The 22,938-nt window shown below is 45.7% G+C and overlaps 2 protein-coding genes across 2 annotated transcripts; one reads left to right on the plus strand and one right to left on the minus strand.

The window, feature by feature from the left end:
* Nucleotides 1-2,159: 2,159 nt before the first annotated feature.
* ATP5F1A (ATP synthase F1 subunit alpha) lies at nucleotides 2,160-10,089 on the minus strand. The gene is made up of 12 exons (XM_041423554.1): nucleotides 9,923-10,089; nucleotides 8,551-8,629; nucleotides 7,357-7,526; nucleotides 6,220-6,393; nucleotides 5,975-6,141; nucleotides 5,697-5,845; nucleotides 4,619-4,770; nucleotides 4,265-4,489; nucleotides 4,055-4,162; nucleotides 3,422-3,566; nucleotides 3,064-3,214; nucleotides 2,160-2,394 (listed from the first exon to the last, which is right to left on the minus strand). Exons 1-12 carry the CDS (start codon nucleotides 9,980-9,982, stop codon nucleotides 2,313-2,315), a joined length of 1,662 nt encoding a protein of 553 aa, XP_041279488.1. The 5' UTR covers nucleotides 9,983-10,089; the 3' UTR covers nucleotides 2,160-2,312.
* Nucleotides 10,090-13,055: 2,966 nt separating this feature from the next.
* On the plus strand, nucleotides 13,056-22,426 carry HAUS1 (HAUS augmin like complex subunit 1). Its single transcript, XM_041423555.1, has 9 exons — nucleotides 13,056-13,177; nucleotides 14,253-14,427; nucleotides 15,415-15,550; nucleotides 16,924-17,058; nucleotides 18,020-18,143; nucleotides 18,711-18,776; nucleotides 19,993-20,064; nucleotides 21,184-21,231; nucleotides 22,180-22,426. Exons 1-9 carry the CDS (start codon nucleotides 13,121-13,123, stop codon nucleotides 22,237-22,239), a joined length of 873 nt encoding a protein of 290 aa, XP_041279489.1. The 5' UTR covers nucleotides 13,056-13,120; the 3' UTR covers nucleotides 22,240-22,426.
* The last annotated feature ends 512 nt before the right edge of the window (nucleotides 22,427-22,938 follow it).

Genomic DNA, 22,938 nt, shown 5'->3' on the forward strand with positions numbered 1-22,938 from the left:
AAGATCTGACACTATGTACTGAAATGCCTCAGTCACACCCACCACACTCAATTCTGTCTCTGCTTGAACACAGGGACAGCTAAAACACTCCAGTAGTGTAAAAAAGGCATTTTCAACTTACAGAAATAAGTCTGCTCAATTGTAACCTGAGGCTGATTTAGGCAGATTAACCCTGTGTGTAGCCACCTGACACAAGAGCACAAACCATCACCATGAATCCATACCAACAAGTACCTAAATGGGCTCCAAAGGAGCTGGAGAGGGACTTTGGACATGGGCATGAACAGAGCAGGGGAGAATTGTCTTCCCACAAGACAATTGAGAGAGGGCAGGGATAGATGGGATTTTGGGAAGAGACTCTTCCCAGAGAGGATGGTGAGACCAGAGCACAGGTTTCCCAGAGCAGCTGTGGCTCCCCACCCCTGGCAGTGTCCAAGGCCAGGCTGGATGGGGCTTGGAGCAGCCTGGGACAAGGTGCCCTGCCCACAGCAGCAGGTGGTCATAGATCTTTAAAGTCCCTTTCAAACCAAACCACTGTGGTCCTGTGATCCACTCACTATTTCCCAGCTTCCCAGCCCAATCCTTGGCCAGGGCAGCCCATGGCACCACTCAGGAACATTTATCATGTTACTAGAAAAAAATACATCTCTGTTTTGGGCTAAGATACTTTTGAGCTCAGGACCTTCCAACTAGTGCAGCACATGAGTGAAACATGGCACAGGAAGATCAAGTAGTAACCAAGGTTTAGTCACTAGGCAGAGTCACAAGCTGTAAAAGCTGTCCTGGAAGGAACGTGATGTTGGGCAGATCAGAGTGGAAATGTTCCAGAGCAGTATTCCCTCACACCTGAGAGGCCCCCCAGCCACCTCTTCTGGGGCTGGGGGGTAAAAGAACCAAGATGGTGAAAGACCACAGGATCCTCCCCCTGAAGCACAGCACTAACTGTTCCCAGAAAGGTATCTGCCATCTCTGGATTTCAAGTGTGTGTTTAATTTTGCCCAGTACTGCAGAGCCCACTCTCTCAAAGCACTCAGGCCCTGAACAAGAGCAGCTTGTTAGCCTGAACCACATGAGAATGTTCCCAGCTGCCAGTAACTCCACAGGTTTGGACTGGGAGGCAGGACACTGCTGTACAGGAAGTTAACTGGGGACAGCACACACATCAAGAGCAGTCCTGCCCCAGCCTGAACCCCCCTGCCCTGGGCTGATCCCCAGCGTGGGCAGCAGGGCAGGGGGGATTCTGCCCCTGTGCCCTGGGCTCAGGTGAGAGCCCACCTGCAGAGCTGCCCCAGCCCTGGCTCCAGCAGCACAAGGACGTGGAGCTGCTGCAGCCAGTGCAGAGCAGGCAGCAAGGTGATCAGAGGGATGGAGCAGCTCTGCTGAGCGAACTAGGACTGCTCAGCCTGCAGAAAAGGCAGCTTTGGGGTGACCTAACTGCAGCCTTCCCATACCTGATGAGAGCTGACAAGATGGAGATTTACATGGGCCTGGAGTGAGAAGGAGCAATGGCTTAAGTGACCATTGAAGAAGCCAAGGTTAGGTGGGATATTGAAAAGAAATTCTTGGCTGTGAGGCTGGTGAGACCCTGGCACAGGGTGCTCAGAGCAGCTGTGGCTGCCCAATCCCTGGAAGTGTTCACAGCCAAGCTGGACAGGACTTGGAGTGACCTGGGATAGTGGAAGGTGTCCCTTCCCAGGGCAGAAGGGTGGAGCGAGACAATCTTTAAGGTCTTCTCCAAAACCATTCTGGGATTTTCAGATTTAAATCTCTAGCTATTACTGCTGTGACAGCTACACCTGCAGCAGTCCCGAGCCACAACGACCAGTATTCCAAAGGCCAGGCACCAGGATGGGTCAGACAGCAATTGCAAGAAATGCTCTGTCAGTGTCAGACAGTTAAGAGATTCCTGTGAAGTCCAGGGGGTTATCCCTGTGACCTCCAGCTGCACTGCCCTTGTGCAGGACAAGCTGCCTGGCACAAAAGATGAACACTGAGAAGGTGCCTCAGCTCTGTCACTCTGCTGTTTCATGTAAGGGGAGTTTTCCCACTCCTGATTTCCAGAGTTCCTCTAGCAGGGCTGTGTCCAGGGGAGTTCAGATCTGTGGTTCTACAGGCGCAAGAGTGAGCCAGAAGTACAGACAAAAAGCAATCACTCAGAACACAGTATTTTTTACATTCAGAACAGAGCCTTTTTACATGGGAACCTTTATTCTCACCGAGATCTGTACATTCAAGTCGCACATGCTTTCGTCTTTGACGGAGCTGGAACACTGGATCACAACAGCCTGGTCTGTTAGAACAGTTTTAAGAGTTTATGCCTCAAAAGTAGACAGGAATTTTGTGACTATTTCCTTCAACTTTGCTTCTGTCTGGTCAGAGATCTTCCCTTCGGTCCTGTGGGAAGAGTTCAGTTAAATTCTGACACAGCAAATCAAAACAGGGTCAACACCAAGACAAACATAGAAGCTTTACAACAAACCTTCCCATTTCTAACAAATTCAGTAGAAAAATGAACGCATTTTTTTGGTGCACAAAACCATCCCACTCATAGAATATCCCTTCTCCTGAAAGAGCCAGTCCTGTTTAATAACTGAAGTTTGTTCACAAATTCTTTCAGAACAGCCGTATGTTGTGCCACAAGGCCCAACCTACAGAGCTGGTCCCCAGAGACAGAAAGCATATGATTTTCTTCATGACAAAAAAAGGCAGGACCAGTTTCCAGGACAGGACTATGGAAATACTCAATCTCCAACAGTTCACCCAGCAGCATTTAACCCGCAGCACTCCAACAGCTCAAAGCTGTCCAGAATATGGGAACTGAATCAATCAAGGAACAGGTTAGAAGAGACATATTGCAAGGAAGTTTACTTTAAGCGTCAGCTACTTTTCCTAACAGCTGAAGCTGAGGACAGTAGATGGTAGGAAGGCTGATTTAACCCCCAGTTTTGATACAGCCAGCTGAATGCCTGATGTTCTGGGATACAATAAACTAACAGTTCAGTGACCATTATCTGCATGCCAGAAATGAGTACCCTTGGGATAAAACAAGGTAAACCACCATACCTGATTGTGGAGAGGAGGTCCTGGTGCTGGCTCAGTACATGAGCTAGGAAAGCACTCTCAAACTTTGTAATCTTGCTGGGCTCCAGCTTGTCCAAGTGACCTCTTACACCAGCATAGATGACTGCCACCTGCTCCTCAATAGCCATGGGAACTGCAGGAAAAGACAGCACTCACACCACCGGAACTCTTCCACCAGGACACAACAGAGTCCTTGGAAGACCAAGCGCACATGGACAGCTCATTTCAAGCAAATCTGCATTTACCACGTGCACAGAACAGACACAAATGCTAACCAAGCCCAACCTCGTTAGCACAAGGCACTAACGGCACCCAGACGTGCCAAGCCCAGGGCACTCACCGTACTGGCCCTGCTTGAGCAGCTCTGTCAGGCGCACGCCGCGGTTCAGCAGCTGCTGCGTGGCAGCGTCCAGGTCAGAGCCGAACTGGGCGAAGGCAGCGACCTCCCGGTACTGAGCCAGCTCCAGCTTCATGGTACCAGCCACCTGCAGGGTACAGCCACAGCCACTGACATCACCTCTAAGGGTGTCCAGCAGTTTGAAGGTTATCTAGCAGCTGACATTTGTCAGCACTGCCTTGCACTCCACACAAGTCAATCTAAAAACTGACAGTTGATTATAAACATTACAGAAATCCCATACTTTACCATAAGCACGCTGTTTCTCTGCTGAAACAGCTACTGTTGATATTAAATCTATGTCTGGACTAAAAGACTGCTGTTAAGAGAGCATTCTCTATTTCTAAGTGATGAGTACCCAGTTCAACACTTAATCCTACATCTTTATGCAGACACTACTTCCCTTTCTCCCATGCCTTTCTAAAACAGCAGGCGATGGAAGCATTAAAGAGATATCTGAAGTTTTTTCTTTTATAATTTAGTAACACTAAGAGATCCAAAGCTTTACGCCCTCTCTGTTCACACCTACACACCATCCATCTCTAGCATGAGGAGGAGCAGCAATTTCCCAATTACCTGCTTCATAGCCCTGGTCTGAGCAGCAGAACCCACACGGGACACAGACAGACCAACGTTGATGGCTGGACGGATACCTTTGTAGAACAACTCAGTTTCCAAGAAAATCTGCAGGATAGAATTGTATCATTATCTTGTTCAGAAGCCTGGAGGCCTTCTCAGAGACCAGCCACTAAGCTCCAGAGATGCTGGGCTGTGAGGAAGCCCTACCTGTCCATCGGTGATGGAGATGACATTGGTTGGAATGTAAGCAGACACGTCCCCAGCCTGAGTCTCGATGACAGGCAAGGCGGTCAGAGAGCCGCCGCCGAAGGAGTCGTTCATTTTGGCTGCCCTCTCCAGCAGCCGAGAGTGCAGGTAGAACACATCACCCGGGTAGGCCTCACGGCCTGGGGGGCGGCGCAGCAGCAGAGACATCTGGCGGTAGGCAACGGCCTGTGTGGAGCAAAGACAGCTTCAGAGCTCTGCACCCCACCTAACATTTTGCATTTTTAAACCTGAGGTGTTCTCACAGCTACAAACACCAATGCCACACCACAAGGCCTAAAACCAAAGTTTCCTGACCTGTTTGGACAAGTCATCATAGATGATCAGTGCGTGCTTCCCGTTGTCTCTGAAGTATTCCCCCATGGAGCAGCCTGAATAGGGAGCCAGATACTGCAGGGGTGCTGCATCGGATGCTGTGGCAGACACCACAATAGTGTACTTCATGGCATCTGGAAAGGATTGGAGACACCTCATGAGTGCGTTATGTCATTATGCCCAAAATCAGCAAACACAACAAGCACATGAAGGACCAGAGCTGAAGCACGTCCAGGCAGCATCACTATGCTGCTACAGGAAAGCCCAGCACACCAGCTGAACACATCTGCTAGCAAAATCCAATGAGGAAGTCTCCCAGAGCAGCTTTGCAGCAGCTAACATCTAACACTTACTAACTTCTTTCCCATTTAAAACAAAGCTTAAGATGAAGACAAGTTATTCTTCTAAAAAAAACTCACACTGAAAGCCCATGGTTTCCTGGCTGCTCTAAGACAGTACAACCCTCTGTGACAATCTTAAACAAATTACAGTCCTTAACACGTCGGTTCTTCCATGACAGCTGCCAGGTCAGGCATGAGGTCAAAGTGCCTGATGTCCTGCAAGCTCTGATAAATGTGGAGCCTTGGTCACAGAAATCACTGACTCTGACAAGATACTATTATTTAATGCCTTGTGTTTGGGCAGTTAAAGCTCTTTACGTTTCCAGATGCCATTCACACTGACTGGCACATGAAACACACGGGACAAATGCCAAGTCAATGACAACTTGAAGGCCACAGCTTGTCACCAGGCCTGCCTGAGTGCCAAGATGAAGCTTTCAACTCTGCTGAAAAAAACCTAAAACCACAGGGTGACTTTTCCAGAAGCAAGTCAGCAGTTTGGGGGCCTCAAAATAGTCCTCCTAATTGTGATACAGCAAAAATGAGGGTTTTCCCCCCCAAACAGGTATAGATTTCTTATTCATAAAATTAAGTTATTCACTCATGTAATAGGAATTCTGTCTACACTTGCAGCCAGGAGACAATTCTGCCTACGCAGCATTACAATGAGAACAGGACGTCAATAGGTGCCAGGCTCTATCATCTCCCAAAATCCATACCTGCATCTGTGAGCCTCTTTACCAGCTGAGCAACAGTGGATCTCTTCTGGCCAATTGCAACATAGATACAATACAGCTTCTTCTTCTCATCCGTGCCATCGTTGAATCGTTTCTGGTTGATTATTGTGTCAATTGCAATTGAAGTTTTCCTGTGTAACACAGAGGCTGTTAAGTTAAGCTGCCCATGGTTCTCCCAGCCCTTACCCAACCCTGTGTCCAGCTTGGCTGTACCTGAGTCTCTCTTTAAGAAACATTTTAGGCTTGAGTATTTAACTTACCCAGTCTGCCTGTCACCAATGATCAGCTCACGCTGGCCACGACCAATGGGCACCAAGCTGTCCACAGCCTTAATCCCAGTCTGCATGGGCTCACGCACAGAGATCCTGGGAATGATCCCAGGGGCCTTCAAGCCAACTCTCCTACGTGTCTTAGATGCAATAGCACCCTAAAAGAGAGAAAAAAACTGCTGAGGTCTGTGTCACACAGATACAAGCAGAGGTACTCAGCACCCAGCAAGACTTACCTTCCCATCAATTGGATTGCCCAGGGCATCCACAACACGACCCAGCAGCTCCTCCCCCACTGGAACATCCACAATGGCACCAGTCCGCTTCACAACATCCCCCTCCTTGATCAGTCTGTCGTTACCAAACACGACAACACCAACGTTGTCAGGCTCCAAATTCAAGGACATGCCCTGGGAGAGAGATCACATCACCCTGAGAAAATCCATACTGATATGCATAAAAACTTTCATACTGACAGGATTATTTCACTGTGTACAAAATCCAACATGATCTACCTCAATCTTGTGGCAATAGTCAAGGTTCTGCTTTTATGTACAAGTCTCTATTTCCTTCCACACTGGCTAGAGAACCTGCCTAAGTTTTCAGCTTACCAGGTAGTTATACCCCAGCAGCCTAGCACTCCAGCCTAGCACTTCTCTAAAAAGAACAGAAAGGGTAAGCAGTGTTCAAGTACAAAATTACTCCCTTGCCTAGAAGCTGGACGAGAGAAAAGGACTGGCTTCTTCTTTGCCCAAGGTGAAACAGTCATTAAAAATGCTCGAAGAGCTGTTTCAGTACTCCTGAAATAGGTTTAACTCTAACCAACTGTGACAAGTACAAAAAGCCTGCAAGCTGCATAATGTATTGAAGCAGAGAGGTCATTACTCCCTTGCCTAGAAGCTGGACAAGAGAAAAAGACTGGCTTCTTCTCTGCCGAAGGTGAAATAGTCATTAAAAAGCATTTCTTCATGCTCGAAGAAATAGGTTTAACTCTAACCCACTGTGACAAATACAAAAAGCCTGCAAGCTGCATAATGTATTGAAGCAGAGAGGTCATTATTAAACAGCAAACAGTAAAGACACCCTGCAACCAAAGAAAAAATCCAATGCCAGGTTAGTCCTTTTACTTTCTAAATGAACACAAAGACAGCTCAAATGTTCAAATGCTGGATGAGAATCAAATGCTGATATTCAAAGTAGTGTTACAAATTTAAAAAAAAAAAAAATCACCAGTTACTACATATTGAAGTTGCAATGAAGCTAATGCAATGCTGATAGTGGTACCTCCAAGCATGGTCTAAGGTTCTTCTTGAAAAACTGTCTTTTCAGTATCTCTGTGCTAAAGAGAGACAGTGTGCTGAGTGGCAGCTTACCTTCAGCCCAGAGGAGAACTCAACCATCTCTTCAGCCTGGACATTTCTCAGGCCGTACACGCGGGCAATCCCGTCACCGATCGAGAGCACACGGCCCGTCTCCTCCAGCTCAGCCGAGGTGTCGGCTCCCAGGATGCGCTCCTCCAGAATAGAGGATACCTCGGCAGTACCTGGAGAGGTGTTTGAAATCAGATTAGCATCTGAAGGTACAATGAGCACTCAGTAAGCTTGCCTCTAATTCACAAGGTGCCCTTTCTCAGCTGTGCTCCAAGCTCTAGCTAGCAACACCTTTACTTAGGCTAAGATAAATATCATCCTCTGTATTCCCAGCTAATAAAAGCAGCTCCAACTCATCACCACCAGCCAGCTCCAATCAAAACACTCCTGGCTGTGTAGTTACCCACTTTCCTGATTACATCCTATGCTCTCCCTAGAAAGCAATTAGATTAATTAATCAGCCCGAGCCCAGGCAGAACAGGCCTGCTTGCAGAGCAGTTACTTAGCCTCGGACACACCAGAACACCCTGCCAAACGATTTGTGATCCAAGACTCACACATATAAAAATGAATTTCATTATGTTTCAGGAGCAAGTTGTTTGATATAAGACATAAAAATATATTCTCCATACTTCAATTTGCCTTCCAACTACTTGTTGTCTCCTCAGCTAAGAAACTGTACATAACACTGTAAAACTTATTTACTAGTAACGTCCTTAATTACCTTAAACCACTTTAAGAAATCTGCATGAAGCACTGCCAAATACACTGCCACACAGTGCAGCTGTCTTCTCTAAACACCAGACTGCTGGCAGCAAAATAAAGCTGTGCTCAAGGACACAAGGTCAAACCCAGGCATGCCTGGGTAAGTCATCCACTCCTCCCTTCTCTTACGGGCAACTCCAGTCTGGGGCTATGTTTTTTCAAATAATTTTCAAATAATGCTGCAGGTGACTGGAATCCTAGTGAAGCAGGTACTCTGTGTAAGCCAGCTGACACACGGCCACTCCCTGATCTGGGGGCATTGTCAAGGTATTAAAGTGCAGCTTGCTGCATGTGACCAGGTAACAGTTCACCTAAATATGCTCAGACATAAATGTCCTGAAGTGTATTCAACTAACGCTCACCACAATCAAATTCCTTTTTGTCTGACAGAACAAATTCTTAAACCACATTCAAGACCTTCCTCCGACTCACCAGTTTTCTGAAAGCATGCTTTGGAGGCATGGAGGTTTCTTGTAGCAACAAATGCTGCAGCAAGGGTGTTTCTGGAAACCTAAAATAAGTAATTGTATCAGTAAAATTTATTTAATAATGCAAAAAACAAAAAACCCAAAAAACCAAGACTGAGAGATCAACACATCTTTGATCTTGACCTGCTTACGTGCATCTCAGCTTTGAGCTAAGCTCCACAGCACCACATGCACAGCTATGGAACCAAGTCCAGGACAACTAAGAAAGGACAAATAATGAAGGAGATTGCTCCAAATCCCTTGCTGCATTTTTCTGCAGTGCGCTGATGTCACCGTCAATCGCTGCAGCAGCTCCCAAAGAGAAACCATTTGTAATTTCTGTACCGAACAGGAGAACCTTGGGGCACAAAGAAATCACTGCACCATTTAGAGCTCTGCAGAGAGAAGGTTGTGTCTTCTAGTACAAATCTAACTGCAGTGATTTTGGTATTGTTAAAACACATAAGAAAAAAAACCCCACAAAGCACTGCCGAACATGAGAACCTTGGGGCACAAAGAAATCGCTGCACCATTTTAGAGCTCTGCACAGAGAAAAGGTTGTGTCTTCTAGCACAAATCCAACTGCAATAATTTTGGTATTGTTAAAACACATAAGAAAAAAAACCCCACAAAGCACTATAACAAAAATACCTCAGAATCACAATTACTTTGGAAAAGAGCCCTGCGGTCACTGAATCCAACCTATGACCAAACACCACCTCGCCAACTAGAACACGGCACTAAGTGCATTATATCCTTAAACACCTCTAAGCGTGGTAACTCCACCACCCCCCCGGGCAGCCCCTTGCAATGTCGTATCACCCTTCCTGTAAAGATATTCTTCTCATGGCCAGCTTTGGACACCAGGGAAGAAAAAAAATCTGTGATAATGAATGCATTATAAGACCACGCTTCTGCACTTCAAGCAAGGTGCAAAACACACTGTAACACCATGCAGCAACGGTGATGCCATTTAATATCCTGCACCCCGAGCAGGCCTCTCCCCCGTTCATATTCACTGGAAGCACTGGCAGGAGTGTTTCCCCACCGTTCTTCTCACCCTCCGTCTCCTCACAAACAGGGGATAAACCCCTCTCCCCCTCACACCCACAACCTTGACCTTGCCCTGGCAGCTTTAAACCACTACGCCGAGCCCGGGCAAGGACACCCCGTTCCTCAGCGGGATCTGTCCCACAGCGCTGACAGTACACCCCGTGCTTCCCTCCCCACACTCCGATGTCACCCCCTCACCCCCTCAATGTCACCGCGGCCCCCAAGATGGCGGCGGCGCCGCGTCCCCCCGGCCCCGCCGACTGCGGGGCGGGCATGGCGCTCACCAGGCCGGCCTGCCGCGGCAGGGAGCGGGCGAGGGCGGCGGCCACGCGGGCGGAGAGCATCGCGGCGGCGGCGGGTCCCGGGGGAGGCTGAGGCTGGCGGACTCTGAGGACAGCCGGCCGCGCGCTCTGCACACAAAATGGCGGCGGCGCCTCACGCCCCTTTTGGCGCCGAGGCCGCGCCCAGGGGGCGGGGAGCGCGAGGGAACTGCTTCCCGTGCCCCCGATTTGGATACGTGCATGTGTGTGTGTATCTTCTGTCTACACACGACTATGTAGCATGTGTAATAAATGTAATTAAAACAAAAAAAAAGAAAAAAAAAAAAAAACAAACATTAAATGAGCCTTTTAGAAAAAAGCCCGCTGCGGGAGGTGTCCTTGAACTGGCCCTGAGCGGGCGGAAGGGGCGGAGAGTGAGGAACGACCGGAGATGGGACGCGGGCAGGAATAGGGACAAGGGCAGGGATACGGGAAGGAATGGGGACACGAGAAGGAATAGGGACACGGGAAGAAGTATGGACAAGGGCAGGGACACGGGAAGGAATAGGGACAGGAACTGAGACAGGGACAAGGGCCGGGGACGCGGGTAGTAACAAGGGCAGGAGCACGGAAAGGAACAGGGACAAGGGCACGGAAGAGAACGGAGATAAGGACAGGGGCAGAGACACAGACAGGGACAGAAGCGTTACCCCGCGGGCTCGTTCCCCGGTGTGCAGCACCATTTCACACTCCGAGGCGAGGTATTTCTGTCTCTTTTCCTAGTTAGCACAAAGCAGGTAGTTGGGTGTCTAGGTTCTCCATCATCAAAACGTTACTCTGTTTCTACACTTCAACAACAAAAGGTGTCAGCATTCATTGCTTACAAGTTACATAACTTCTCTGTTAGTTAGTACCATTCTGTTTGCTACCACTTCAATTAATTACCACTCAGACCTTTCTTTGCTAGTTAAATCTTGCTTTTCATTTTAGAGAAATGGAGCTCTTTTCAGTTGGTGGTAAATGAAATGCTGGCCACAATCTCCCACTGCCAGAATTACTCTTCTCCCAGGTACTGACTCCTCAGTCCTGCTGACTTCAATCCTCATGGCTCTCATCCAAACAGCCATTCCTCTTGGAATCATCTTGAATTCTTTAAAAAAGCCAAGCACGCAATGCTCACAATATGCAGCTGCTTAATCATAGCTGTCCTGCTACAGCTACTGATTAAATCTTGACGGGTGAAAATCTGGTGGGGCTGAGTATCACGTGTAGGAAAAGGGATGGGACAGTGACAATGTTGTATGCAAAAATTTGATTCCTTCCCTGTTGTGCAATGGGCCAATAATTAGACACATGAGAGAGACATTGATTATTTATTGCAGGGTTGTGCAAGACTGGGTGCTCAGTGGCATTCCAGAACAATCAAAATGCTTCACAATTTACAGATTTTAGCATACAAAGGAACTAGTGTTCACTGGCTACGTGTTACATAGTTCTGTTATTAATTAGTATTGGTTAATGATTCTACTGTTTCTCATGCCCAGTGTTTCTCTTCTTTTGGGTCGGTGGGTTTCTTGGGTCAGTTGTCGCAGATTCCCCCGCCAGAATTAGTTGACCCAGTCAGAGCTGATTTCAGCACAGATGCTGGGTTCACTTTATTATTGGGACTTCAAGCAGATGTCCTTGTGGACTGTAAACTCTGCATGCTCTGTGCCCACTATCAGTGGCACATCCTTCCTTCCCAAGCTTTGTTAACCTCCCCCTAGGTCTGAGATCATTGAAGCATATCAAGCTTGACAAGGCAATTCCACCAACTAGTAATTTGTTTTCTCTAACACATGGACATTTCTCAGAGCTTGCTTGTTAGCTGCTGTTTCATGGATTAAATCTGGTTGCCCTGAGTATAGAAGCCCAGAAGATAAGAGGTTGTGTGCCTCAAACACCAATAGCTGGATACTATAGAGCCAACCACGGACTGTTGATAACAAGAATCGAGGTTTGCTGGTAAAAACACAGCTGTGAGGAAGAACAGGATGTGGCTGGAGAAAGGGCCATTCAGAGACAGCACAGCATTTTTCTGGGACAAACATCCTTATTCTAGTTCCTGGAGACAAACACAGCACAGCAATGAAGCCAAGAAGCAGTCTAGGACTGTACAGGAAATCAAGACCACCAGAGACACTTGAAGCCCTCCAACTAATTCTCAGAAAGGTCTAGAAGAATGAACTGCAGCTGATAAAATTGCATAGCAAGTAGGAAAGTAACCTCCAGGGCAGGGAAAGTCATCTATAAAAGGTGCCCCCACCAAGACCTTATGTGCAGGCACCCTAGGACCCTACACACTTGTAGCTATGATATTTTATTAAAAATCCTTTCCTAGGATTTTTCCAGACGGGCCCTGCCCTGGTGTTAAAAACGAGAGCAAGTTCCCGGTACTAGAGTGATTTCAGCATTTATTATAAGAAAAAGGAAGGCCTAAAGCAAAGGGGCCCGCGGGCCGAGCAGGAGCAGTCCCGTCGAGGATGCTGCAACGCCGGCGCTGGGGCTTCTCAGCAGCCATGTCTCCGACGTCCCAGATGGAGCCGCACAGATTCAGTGCGTCAAAAGCCCCTTTTTGACCTGTTTTTTGTTCCTTTGGTTTGGTTTCCTTTTGGATACTTCATTTGCATGAAGGTTTAAGTTGCTTGATTGGCCCATTACAGTTCTGTCCAGGCGGGCTCATTTCGCTTGGGCGTGATGCACTTTACTTAGGTGTAATACGGTATGAGTACCGTATTTCCTGTAACTACCCTTTTAACCCCTTTTACAATAACCAAACTAACAGTACATGCTTAACGATCTATCAACTATTTTACAACAGTTTGTAACCTATTTTTAACACTGGGGGTGTGTCACACCCTGGCTGCGACAGCCCAGGGGCCACTGCCCACCGGGGCACCCTGGGCTCATATCCAGCTGCCGCCATCAGCACCCCCCAGACATCTTTCCGCTGTACGTATTGATGTCTTCCTCCTGCATATCTTCTGGTTTTCTGTTGTTTGGGTTGGTGTGGCGTTTTTTAACATCTTCCCTTTACTGACAGACGGCTCGTTTCAGAGCCTTTAACGCTCCGATTAAGTGTTGAACACTTTTTTCATCACTATTTCCCCCGCGCCGGGTCCCTGCCCCGCGCCGCGGCGGCGCCGCCCCTCAGCCGCCCACTCCCGTCAGGCTCCGGGCGGGATGGCGGCGGCGGCGGGAACCCCGGACGGCGATTCCTTCCTGGAGAAGCTTACACGGGTAACGGAGGCCGGCGGGGCTCGCTTTCTCTTTTCATCACAGTTTTACACACAAACACACACACACACATCGTTCGTGCTGTTTGCGCCTTGTGCGGTGCTTTTCTCCATTGCTGCTTGTGTAGGTCGCTGAGGCGCGGGGACGGCAGCAGGGTGAGGGAGGAGGTGCTAGGGGGAAAAAAGACACTTAAAGTTATACGGCTGCGTCCATTCTCTGTCAGGTTTATTAGGCAGGCTTATGCAAGAGTTTATGTTCCTTACGTGCTGTAGAACTTCCATGTTCTTCAGTTGTTGCTGGTCATAATCTAACCTTTCTAATCTACTTAGGTTGGATATTAAGGAAAATTTTTTCGCTCCAAGGGTTGTCCAGGCCTGGCACAGCTGCCCAGGGCAGTGATGGAGTCCCCATCCCTGGAGGGATTTAAAAACCGTATGGATGTGGCACTTGGGGACGTGGGTCAGTGTTGGGCTGGGCAGTGCTGGGGGAATGCTTGGATTTGATGATCCTGGAAGGCTTTTCCAGCTCAAATGATTCTATGATTCCACGATCACAGCCCTACCAGAGAGCACTGTTTTGATCTCTTATTTCTGACCTTGTTTCCAATGGTACGACTGCTTTGCAGGGCTTGTGCAGGCACATTGTGGGGACTCTTTCCCGCTCTCCTGCAGAGAGACTGTTCCCAGTGATGGCTTGGGCACTTTTATCCCACGTTTTAACACAGTGTTCACCATTTTTCCAAACACCCATTTAACATCTCTTGGGTCGTTACTGTGTCTGTAGCCATCAGGTCACGTGAAAAATGTAAAATTTTATCACATGGAGGTCATTACATGCAGGTGTCCAAAGATATGAGTGAGATAAAAAAGGATATAATATAGTCTTCTAGACCACAAAGGGTGTTTAAAGAAGAGGGAAAGGAATTTTTCTCCCCTTTTTCCACCCACGCCTCCTGGACTGATGTAGGAGTTGCTCTTCAGGAATGCAGAGTTTGCAGTGGTTTACATTCTTCCTGTCTATCAGCTATTTTCTGTCATTTCACATGATTGCTTGCTCTTTTGTTTCCCTTCTCTGGCAGGTTACTTTGTGGCTAAAGAAATTATATAACGGTGTGCCTATTCCAGTATATGAGGTGAATGAAAGGACAGTGGATATTTTGCATGAAGTTATGAAGTGCAATGAAGAGAGGGATAAGGATGTTATGTTGCTGATAGAGGACATGAAGGACAGGGCAAGCAAGTATGAAGAAGAAGGTGAGTTTGAAGCTCCGTTTCTCAGTTCCACCTGAGTCAGGCTGTTCTGAGTGATCTTGAAGATTGTATCTGTTGAAAACTTCGGAATATATATAAATATATGTAGTTGAAATAGACTCAGCTTTTTTTTGATGCAGTTTTTACTACAATTTACAGTGACATAAGATTGTTCAAGGACAATTTTTTAAGCCATCTTGAGCAGGCCATAAATGTGGACAAGCAGGTTAATTGCTAAAACCTCCTAGTCTGCTGGGCTGGATAGCAAAGCATGGAAATATTGCCTGGATAGAGAGGGAAGTATCCCTGCAGCTATTCAAGGGTCTGAGATGGTGCTAAGCTACTGTTAGGAGGAGCCTGAAACAACTTTGAGATGATTAAGTTGTGCTGAAGCTGCCTAGAGTGACTATTTTTTAATTTGTTAGGGTTTTTTTGAGCAAGTGAGTGGTTCAGGAGACCATAGTATGTTTTCAACACACATGATAAAAGACTGCCACTTCACAGGCTTTTCACATGAAGGAATTTCACTTTTCTGTGCAACTGCTGGCATAGTACACATGAAGATGTTTTTGTAAGAAGACATGTTTGGTTTTTGTTCCTTCAAGTGCCTTGCCAACCAAAAAATTATAGAGACAGACTTCCTGAGTCTGCCATGAGCAAGGCTCAGGCTGAGCGTTGTGGGGAGGTGACCTGCATGTGCTCATTGCTGTAGCATGAGGGTGAGCTCTTGTTTGTCTGATGTCAGTCAGACTGGCCAGGGAGGGAGTGGAGCAGTGCTTTCTCCCTTTATGCACTGAATTTGTTCGACAAATGGAGATGTGGCAGCAGGTTTGGCATGTTTAAGCCTTTTTTAAAAGCGTCTTTTTCCCCCCAACCACAGGCAGGTAGCCAAGTTCCCACTGTGGGATTGGGTTCTAGCTTTAAAGAGCTCAACAAAAGAGCAGTAATATTAAAAAAAAATCACTTTTTTGGGTTGTATATATTTTCCAGCTGACTACTGGTACAATATTCTTCAACAAACCCTGGGTTTTTTTGAAAGCAGTCTGTCCGAAGAGGCCACCAACGACCTCTTTGACCTGGTAGGAAGTGCAGTAGAACTCGAAGTGGAGAACACATCTCTTACCAGGTATTTCTTCACACTCTTCATTCGTGGTGAGGGCCTATGCTGCTTTTCTCTGTTTTTTTCACATCAGCAGCTTCAAACTTGGCACTAGGAATCTTATTTGTCAGGCTTATTTTTCACCCCTTGGTCAGCTTTGGAGTGCATGGGAACTGAGCACAAAATGCTAGCTCTAGGTTATCCCAGCACAAGAAGGCTCTGAAGCCTGAGAAGGGCCTGGGATGGAGTTAAGTCCCTTCTTTTTCTCATGCTTTTGCGGTCAGTGGCTGCAAGCTTCTGCCAGTTGGACTGTTGTGCCAGGTGTCCCAGGCTACAGCAGTGCTCACACGGCTTAGGCAAAGACTGGGGAACTGTGACTGGTCTTCCAGCCTCAGCTCCTCATCCTTGTCTGTCTCATCTGGCCTCAGTTCATGCAAGGAGATGTGGAATTCACATTCTCTAAACAGAGAGACATAATTCTCTCTCACAGTTTTTTTCCTGGAGAAGCACAGAGAGAAGAAGAGAAAACAATTCTTATCTCTATTCTCTCCTCCTGTTGTTTTTGCACAAGTGGAATGTGTTAGGAAGAGTGTTTATCTGAAGTGATTTTTCAGTTGGATTCTGCTGTTTTGATTCCTTGGCCAGTTGGGTCAAAGCTGTGTCCTGGCTGTCTCAGACAGCCACGAGTTTTTCTTTAGTATAGTATGTCTTTAATATAGTGTAGTAAAATGTAATATAATATAGTTTTAATAAAGCAATTGTTCAGCCTTCTGAATCAATGGAGTCAGATGCCTATTATTAGCAATGTGGGGGACACCCTGTTTCTATGATAAGGAGATTCCTTTTGCCATGGAGAAATGGCATCTGTTAGTCTGGTCTCCTTGGGCTGCTCTCTTTAGCACAGCTTTGGCCTGTGGCACTGCAGCACTTGCAGCAAAGAAGGGGCGCAGTCTGCCTTGGAATGCAATTTTTATGTGATATTTAGGATCTTGGCTCTTGCATCTCTCTTCCTGGGCTGGAGGGGGAGGAGCTTTGGGCCACTTGGGAAGAGGAAGATACTCAGATACTGCTGGGCACATCTTGTGACTGTGCATTTTCAGGGTCTGAATACAGTTTCTCTCAAAGGCAGTGAGGCAAGCCAGGAGTGGAGCACGTGGTGGTTTTATTCACCAGAGTGCCAGTTGTTGTTCACTTACTCAGGGTTAATTTCCCTTCCATGTAGAAATCTGTGTTAGTTATAGAAAGCACATTCCCTTAGCGTCTTATTTAAATTTACTCCTGCCATAACATTAACAGGAAACTAAGTCACTTGTTTAAAGTGTGGAAAAAAGAATAACAACAAGTTTTGACTTTCAGAAAAGCTGACTCCTAAGCATTCCCACTGACTCTCTCTTCACCAGCTTCTACAGTGCCTTAAATGACATGACCTCAGAACTGTATAAAACAAAATCTAAAAACGATGAAATGGAATGGAAATTGAAGATCCTCACGAAAAAACTAACTTCAGCACTGATGGTGGAAAAGCATTTAGAGGAGTGAGTAATGGATGAGGAAGAGGGAAAGATTAAAGTAATACTGGTGATTTCTGTCTTGGGCAATGTTGATTGCGGTAACTAACAAGGATAACTGAATTTTTAGGGGTTTGGCACATCTCCAATTCAAAGTATTTGGAAGTATCTATCAAAACCTGTGTGTTATGGATACTTTCAGTAGTCAAAAGAGATCTGGGAAAGCATCAAACCAATTATTTTAAAGCAAAAGAGATCTACAAGCTGTTTTTAGGTACAAGTTTCCATCTTCTTCCAGTTGCTTTTGTCTGAGGCTGAAGACAAATCTGATTTTCTTAGCACATTTAGCATGGCCTCTGTAGTCAGACTAAGGGAGGGAAAACAAAAACCATTCTCAGGTAAGAAGTTCCCTTAACCAGTGCGTAGAGGACGTAATAATCGTAATAACTCTAAAAAAAATCGGTATCAAGTCCTTTCCCTGGAGGATGTAATCTGAAGTGCTTTGCCAAGCACAGCGTGATCAACCCCAGCCTTGAGTAGGGGTTGGCCCAGATGCTCTCCACAGCTCCCTTCCAGTCTAATTACTTGTGGAGTGGGGTTTTCTTTTTTGTCTTTTAAAGTGGTAATTGGGCCTGTAAAAGAGATTCCCATGCGCTTTCTGCAGGTTTGCCTCCTTTTGATCTGAGGTTTAGCTCATGTGACAGGTCTCTGAGTGAGTTAGGGAATTATGCACAAGACTATTACCCTTTGCTTTTAGGCATATGCATTTCTTCTTTGCCTCTATTTTCTCTGGTCTGTGGGGTTCTGGAGGTAACAGCTGTATATGTTTTCATTGGAAAATCTCACAGGGAAATAGGGGGCTTCCTCAATTTTCTTCCTTCTTGTGTTGTATTGCAAGGTTTAGCTTGAGCATAGATAAGAAAAAGTATTTGTATACTGATGCATGTTTGAATGTAACAGTTTTTTCTTTTTGTGTTATTTTTTTAAGGGATGTTGAAAAACTGAAGACATCTCAGAAAGCAGAACAGGCCAAAGATGAGATTCACTCCAAGACCTTGAAGTTCCTGCAAGATAAATCTAAGGATCTGAGAATAAGGATCAGGGGTGCTGAGGTAGGTTGAAGGAATTTTCTTATATGACACTGTAATGGGATGACACAGCAGTGTTTGGTTGAGCCCAAATTTGTAGCTACAGAGACATTCCATAAGCTTCCTAAACTCCAGTACTGGGGACTCTTGAGCTGACAGGACAACATGTGAATATAGTTCAGTTGTCCCTGTTTATGTCTCCTCAGTGCATCCTGTGATCAGTACAGCACAGTGCTGCCTCCTTGTTCCCTGAAAAACTCTTGACAGGTTACTTTATGGCTAAAGTAAAGCCATACCTGATTCCTTGACAAACACGAGATGGAAAATGTTGTATTGCAATTGACATTTTCCTGAGCAGCCTTTCTTCAGCCTTGCCATGTGCCCTTCTCCCACTGCTTTTCTGGAAAGACTTACTATTCTTACTACAAATTTTAGCAGCATTTTGTACACCAGCTATAGCTGTGGCTCCAAATAGCACACATTTCTGCTGTGGACAACCTGTGTTCTTCTCTGCCTGTTCAGATATAAACAGAAGGAAATGGCGAAATCTTTCTCCTTCTTGTTACATTTTGTGCTCTCTCCTGTTTGCAGGGTGAGCTTATTGCCAGGGGGTTGAACAAATCCCTGACACATGAGGCACTCATGAAATCATCTGAGGTAAGTTTTTGCATACAAGAGGGATGTGGCTACAGTGGGACAGGCCAGGCTTGCTTGTTGGGTGCTTTCAGGAATTGTAGTTTGCTCTTTGGTTGCCTGAACAAATCTTAATGGCCAAAGGAAGCACAAATAAAAGTCCTGTAGGTCGTGTCCTGTGAACTGGGCTCTTTTGGCTGGGCTTGTCTCTCCTAGAGGCGTCTGCTGGAGAATTTCAACAGAATAAATTCCCTGCCACTGAAAACAGATCTGCCTCCCTTATTTCTGGTCCATGTTATAAACAGAGTGGATATTCTGTGGGATATATCTATCCCATTACATGGCTACCTGTGTATTGCAGTTTCTTGACAGAATGACCAATGTGATTCTTGCGGCTTTGTGTGAAGTAAATATCTTCCAAACACTTAAAAAAATGGGGATAAGGTCAAATGAAACCCAAACTCAGAATCACTGTGGTCTATATTTTTTTTTGTTGTTCTGTCTTTAAACATAACATTTTTCAGCTTTATTGTAAGCCTAGTGGAACATCTTAAAGAAAAAGCACATTTCTTGAGTTAGCAACTACAGGTTTTACAGCTTTGTCCTGTGCACTCAACATATCTTCATATTTTTTGCTGTTATTGTAGTGGGAACTCAGTCTTTCTCCTTATTATTTTTGCTATCTTTTCTTTTATGTTTTCGAGTGGAGCAGTGAAAATAGGTTTCCTGGTTTCTCTGTTGTGCTTTTCACCTGCCAGCACTTGGTGGCAGTGCTCACATTGCCCAGTGTTAAACCAGGGTACTGACCAGAACTAATTTTTGTTGGAATTTTGCATCCAAAAAGCCACAGGCAAATTTTCTAGGCTTGTCATCTTCTAGAGCCCAAGCTTAAGGTACGGTTTGACTCCTTGACATTTATAGAACTGCTTTGCCAAGACATCAGTAAAACAGGCAGCACAAATAACTTTACCTTTTTTATTTAACTTTGATTATTTCAAAAGTGTTCAGCTCTGTGGAAGGTACTCCGTTTGCAGCCCCAAAAAAAAGTTACTTTGCCTTTATAAGGATAAGGGAGAGTCTTTTTGCTGCTGCGTGTGCAAAACTTTGGTTTTCCATGTGTTTTATAAAGGGTGAAGCCTCTCAAATTCTGAAATGTAGGTAACTGTGGATCTGTCTCACTTGTTTCCATCAATTCTACAAATAATTCTCTAGAATATGATCTGCCTTTCTCTCTCTGCAGAAAGTGGCTGCACTGCGTAAAGAAATAGAGCCGTTGAAGAGAGAAGTGGCGTCCTATCTTGATTTACCTCCTGTAATTATTTATTCCACTGTTATGTTGTATTTGCCATCAGGTTAACTTTAGTGGACTTCAGAACGTAAGGGGATAACACAGTAATGTTGTGATGCCTTTGGTGGACAGGTAGACGTCCTACAGATCTGTTAATGATGCAAACCAAAGACTTGATCTCTGTTTATTAATCAAAGCTAAGAAATTAAGTTTCCTTGTCAGCCAAACTTTGTTCTAACAGAGTAGACAGATTTTCTGGGTAAATTAGTATTCAGGTGAATTAGCTAGGAATTGGACAAAGAAATATTGAAGAAAAGGAATCCCCTAATATAACCAGCTTTTTGAGATTTACCAGTATTTTAGCTGTAACTGTTGTCAGGCTGTAAATATGGTGGACACAGCACCATATTGTTGCAGAGTTTGGAGCTCTGAACAGGATTTTAAGGATCCCAAAGAAATAGCCAAATGTAGGTTTTGTCCCCTAAACTGGCTGCTCCATCATTTTCTTTGATTTCTCTTGGGGGTGCTGGGTACTCAGCACCCCCAAGAAAATGCAAGTGTCTCTTCTCCATCATACAAGCACTGATGTCTTACTCTTAGCGGGGGAAAAAAAAACCAAAAAAACAAAAGCTGTGGCTAGAAAGGTGGGATTACTGCTAGGTCTAATCCATCTTCCTCCAAGATGCAGCTTCTTCTTTCCTTGAAGTGGAACAGGACATTCAAATGGGATTAGGTTCTCCAGTTCCCTCCTCCAGCCTTGCTGTCAGTGGAGACAAGGGAGAGCCCCTGGTGCAGGCAGGAGGAGGGGAAGGAGGTTTATCCTTGCAAACTTACTGTGCTTTGGAAAATTCTTGCACAAATATTGTTGAAATCAAGTCCCTTGATTATTAGGTTTGGAAAATTGTTTAAGATGAAGGGGTTTTTTTAGACTTTAGGCCATACCAGACTTCTGAAAAATACATGATTGACCAATCCAAACTAATACTAGACTTTTAATGGCAATACCTTCTGCATGTGAAGTGCAGTACACAAAACTTAATTAATTGTCCATTAATTCACCTGAGGTTCATCATTAGTTTCAAAGGTGAAGGGACTCTTATTTCTTGGTGAAATGCTGATTTTTATTCCATTTTCTCTCATTAGAGCATTCGTCTGGCACGAGTGAAGGTTGAAGAAGCGAAAAGAGAACTTGTAAGGATTTTTTTATCTTTCCAGGAGCTACATGTATTAATTGATTACAGATCTACCCACCTTAGACTGTAGTCTTAATGTTCTCATGGGGAGATTTGGTGAGGCAGAAGTTGTAGATGCTGATCAGGGGGACTGGTGGAGTAATGTCTGAGCTGCAAAGGCAGTTGGGCACAGTGATATCAGTGCAGATTAGGTAGCTATATCCCCATTAATTTTGCCTATTGGAATGTTTATTCACTCACTTAGGTCTCAGAAGCTTCCTTGCTCCTCCTGAACTCTCAGAGAGCTCCAGGCTTATTTTAGTCAACATCAGCTTTGTAGACTGCAATGGGGACCTTCCCCTGTAAAACAGAGTGCCCATTTCCTCCATGCTTGTGTAATCAGCAGGTGTGGCTGTTGAGCCAAACACCATAAAGCTGTTTGGGAAGTTCATATGTAGCTTTCCTGAGTGAGCTGAGCTACATTTGAGCGCCATAAAACATGTTTTTGTTCCTTTGAGCTACTGCCAGCTTGCTCGTAAAGCACGAGTGGTAAGCCTTAAACCTGTGATCAAAAATCACACCTAGGTAAGAGCATTTTTTACATTTTCAGGTGAGACTGCCTGGGTTGGTACACCACTTGTTTTTGATTCAGGGATACAAGCTCCCCTTACCAGCCTGAGGCTGTTCTGAGGTCAGAATGCTTGCCTCTGGGGAGGACCAGTGAGCTGGGATGTGTCCAAAATCACATTGGGGCACAGAGTAAAGACAGCGGAGCTTGTCCCGCCCTCTGTTTGGAGGTTTCCCTATGGCCCTTTGCAGTGACGAGTCCCTCCAGCTCAACACCAGGGTTCATCCATCACTGCTGACAACCTCCCAGGGTTTGATCATTGCAGATGTGTTTGTTTGCCAGCAGTCTGTGGAAGCTGTCTCGTGGTCCCTGATTCCTCCTGGTTTTCTTTCCCGGTAGAAAGCCTTGGATGAAGAGCTCACAAGGGAGATCGAGGCTCTGCCTTTCGAGCTGACATAGCCCAGCAAACCCCAGCTCACCTGAAGGGGCCTACATGGAACATGATTTTCCTTCTGTTGCCTACTTACTTGCACTAGCAATGCACTTCAGAATTCTTACCTGTACTTTAGCAGCTTCCTGCTGTGCTCTTCTCTCTGTTGGCCTTGTGTTTGTAAACTTCACCTGTTTTTCATTAAATAACATCCAAACTTGCTGTTGTCTTTATGAGTTATTTTTCCCTCTGTGATGCACACCTGTAAAGCAGCTCTATGGATGCAGTGCAGGCAGGCAGGCTATAGTGCAGGCAGGCATAGTTTCAAACAAAACAAAAAAAACCCCACACAGTAAGACCTTTCTAGATCTGAAAACAGTATTTTTGCAGAACCCCTGTGGGATTAAAACAAAAAAAAATCCCACACAGTAACACCTTTCTAGATCTGAAAACAGTATTTTTGCAGAACCCCTGTGGGATGTCATGATTTTGAAATCAGATTGCCCTTAAAATTCTACCTCAAATGTCATCTTCCGTGAGGGTTCCTTGAACCTTGTTATTTCCATGCCACCACCACACCAACCTTCCACACTTTCAGAAGTGCTTTGCATATGCCAGCTTTTAGAAACCATTTCATGCCAAAGCCAAAAATCAGAAAATCTCCTGTGTACAGGGAAAAAGCAAAATCTAGAAATAGTGGTAGCACATGAGGACATTGAGCATGGGCC

This window comes from Onychostruthus taczanowskii, unplaced genomic scaffold, assembly GCF_017590055.1.
Source record: "Onychostruthus taczanowskii isolate IOZ18803 unplaced genomic scaffold, ASM1759005v1 scaffold79, whole genome shotgun sequence".
In the NCBI taxonomy this organism is placed as follows: domain Eukaryota; kingdom Metazoa; phylum Chordata; class Aves; order Passeriformes; family Passeridae; genus Onychostruthus; species Onychostruthus taczanowskii.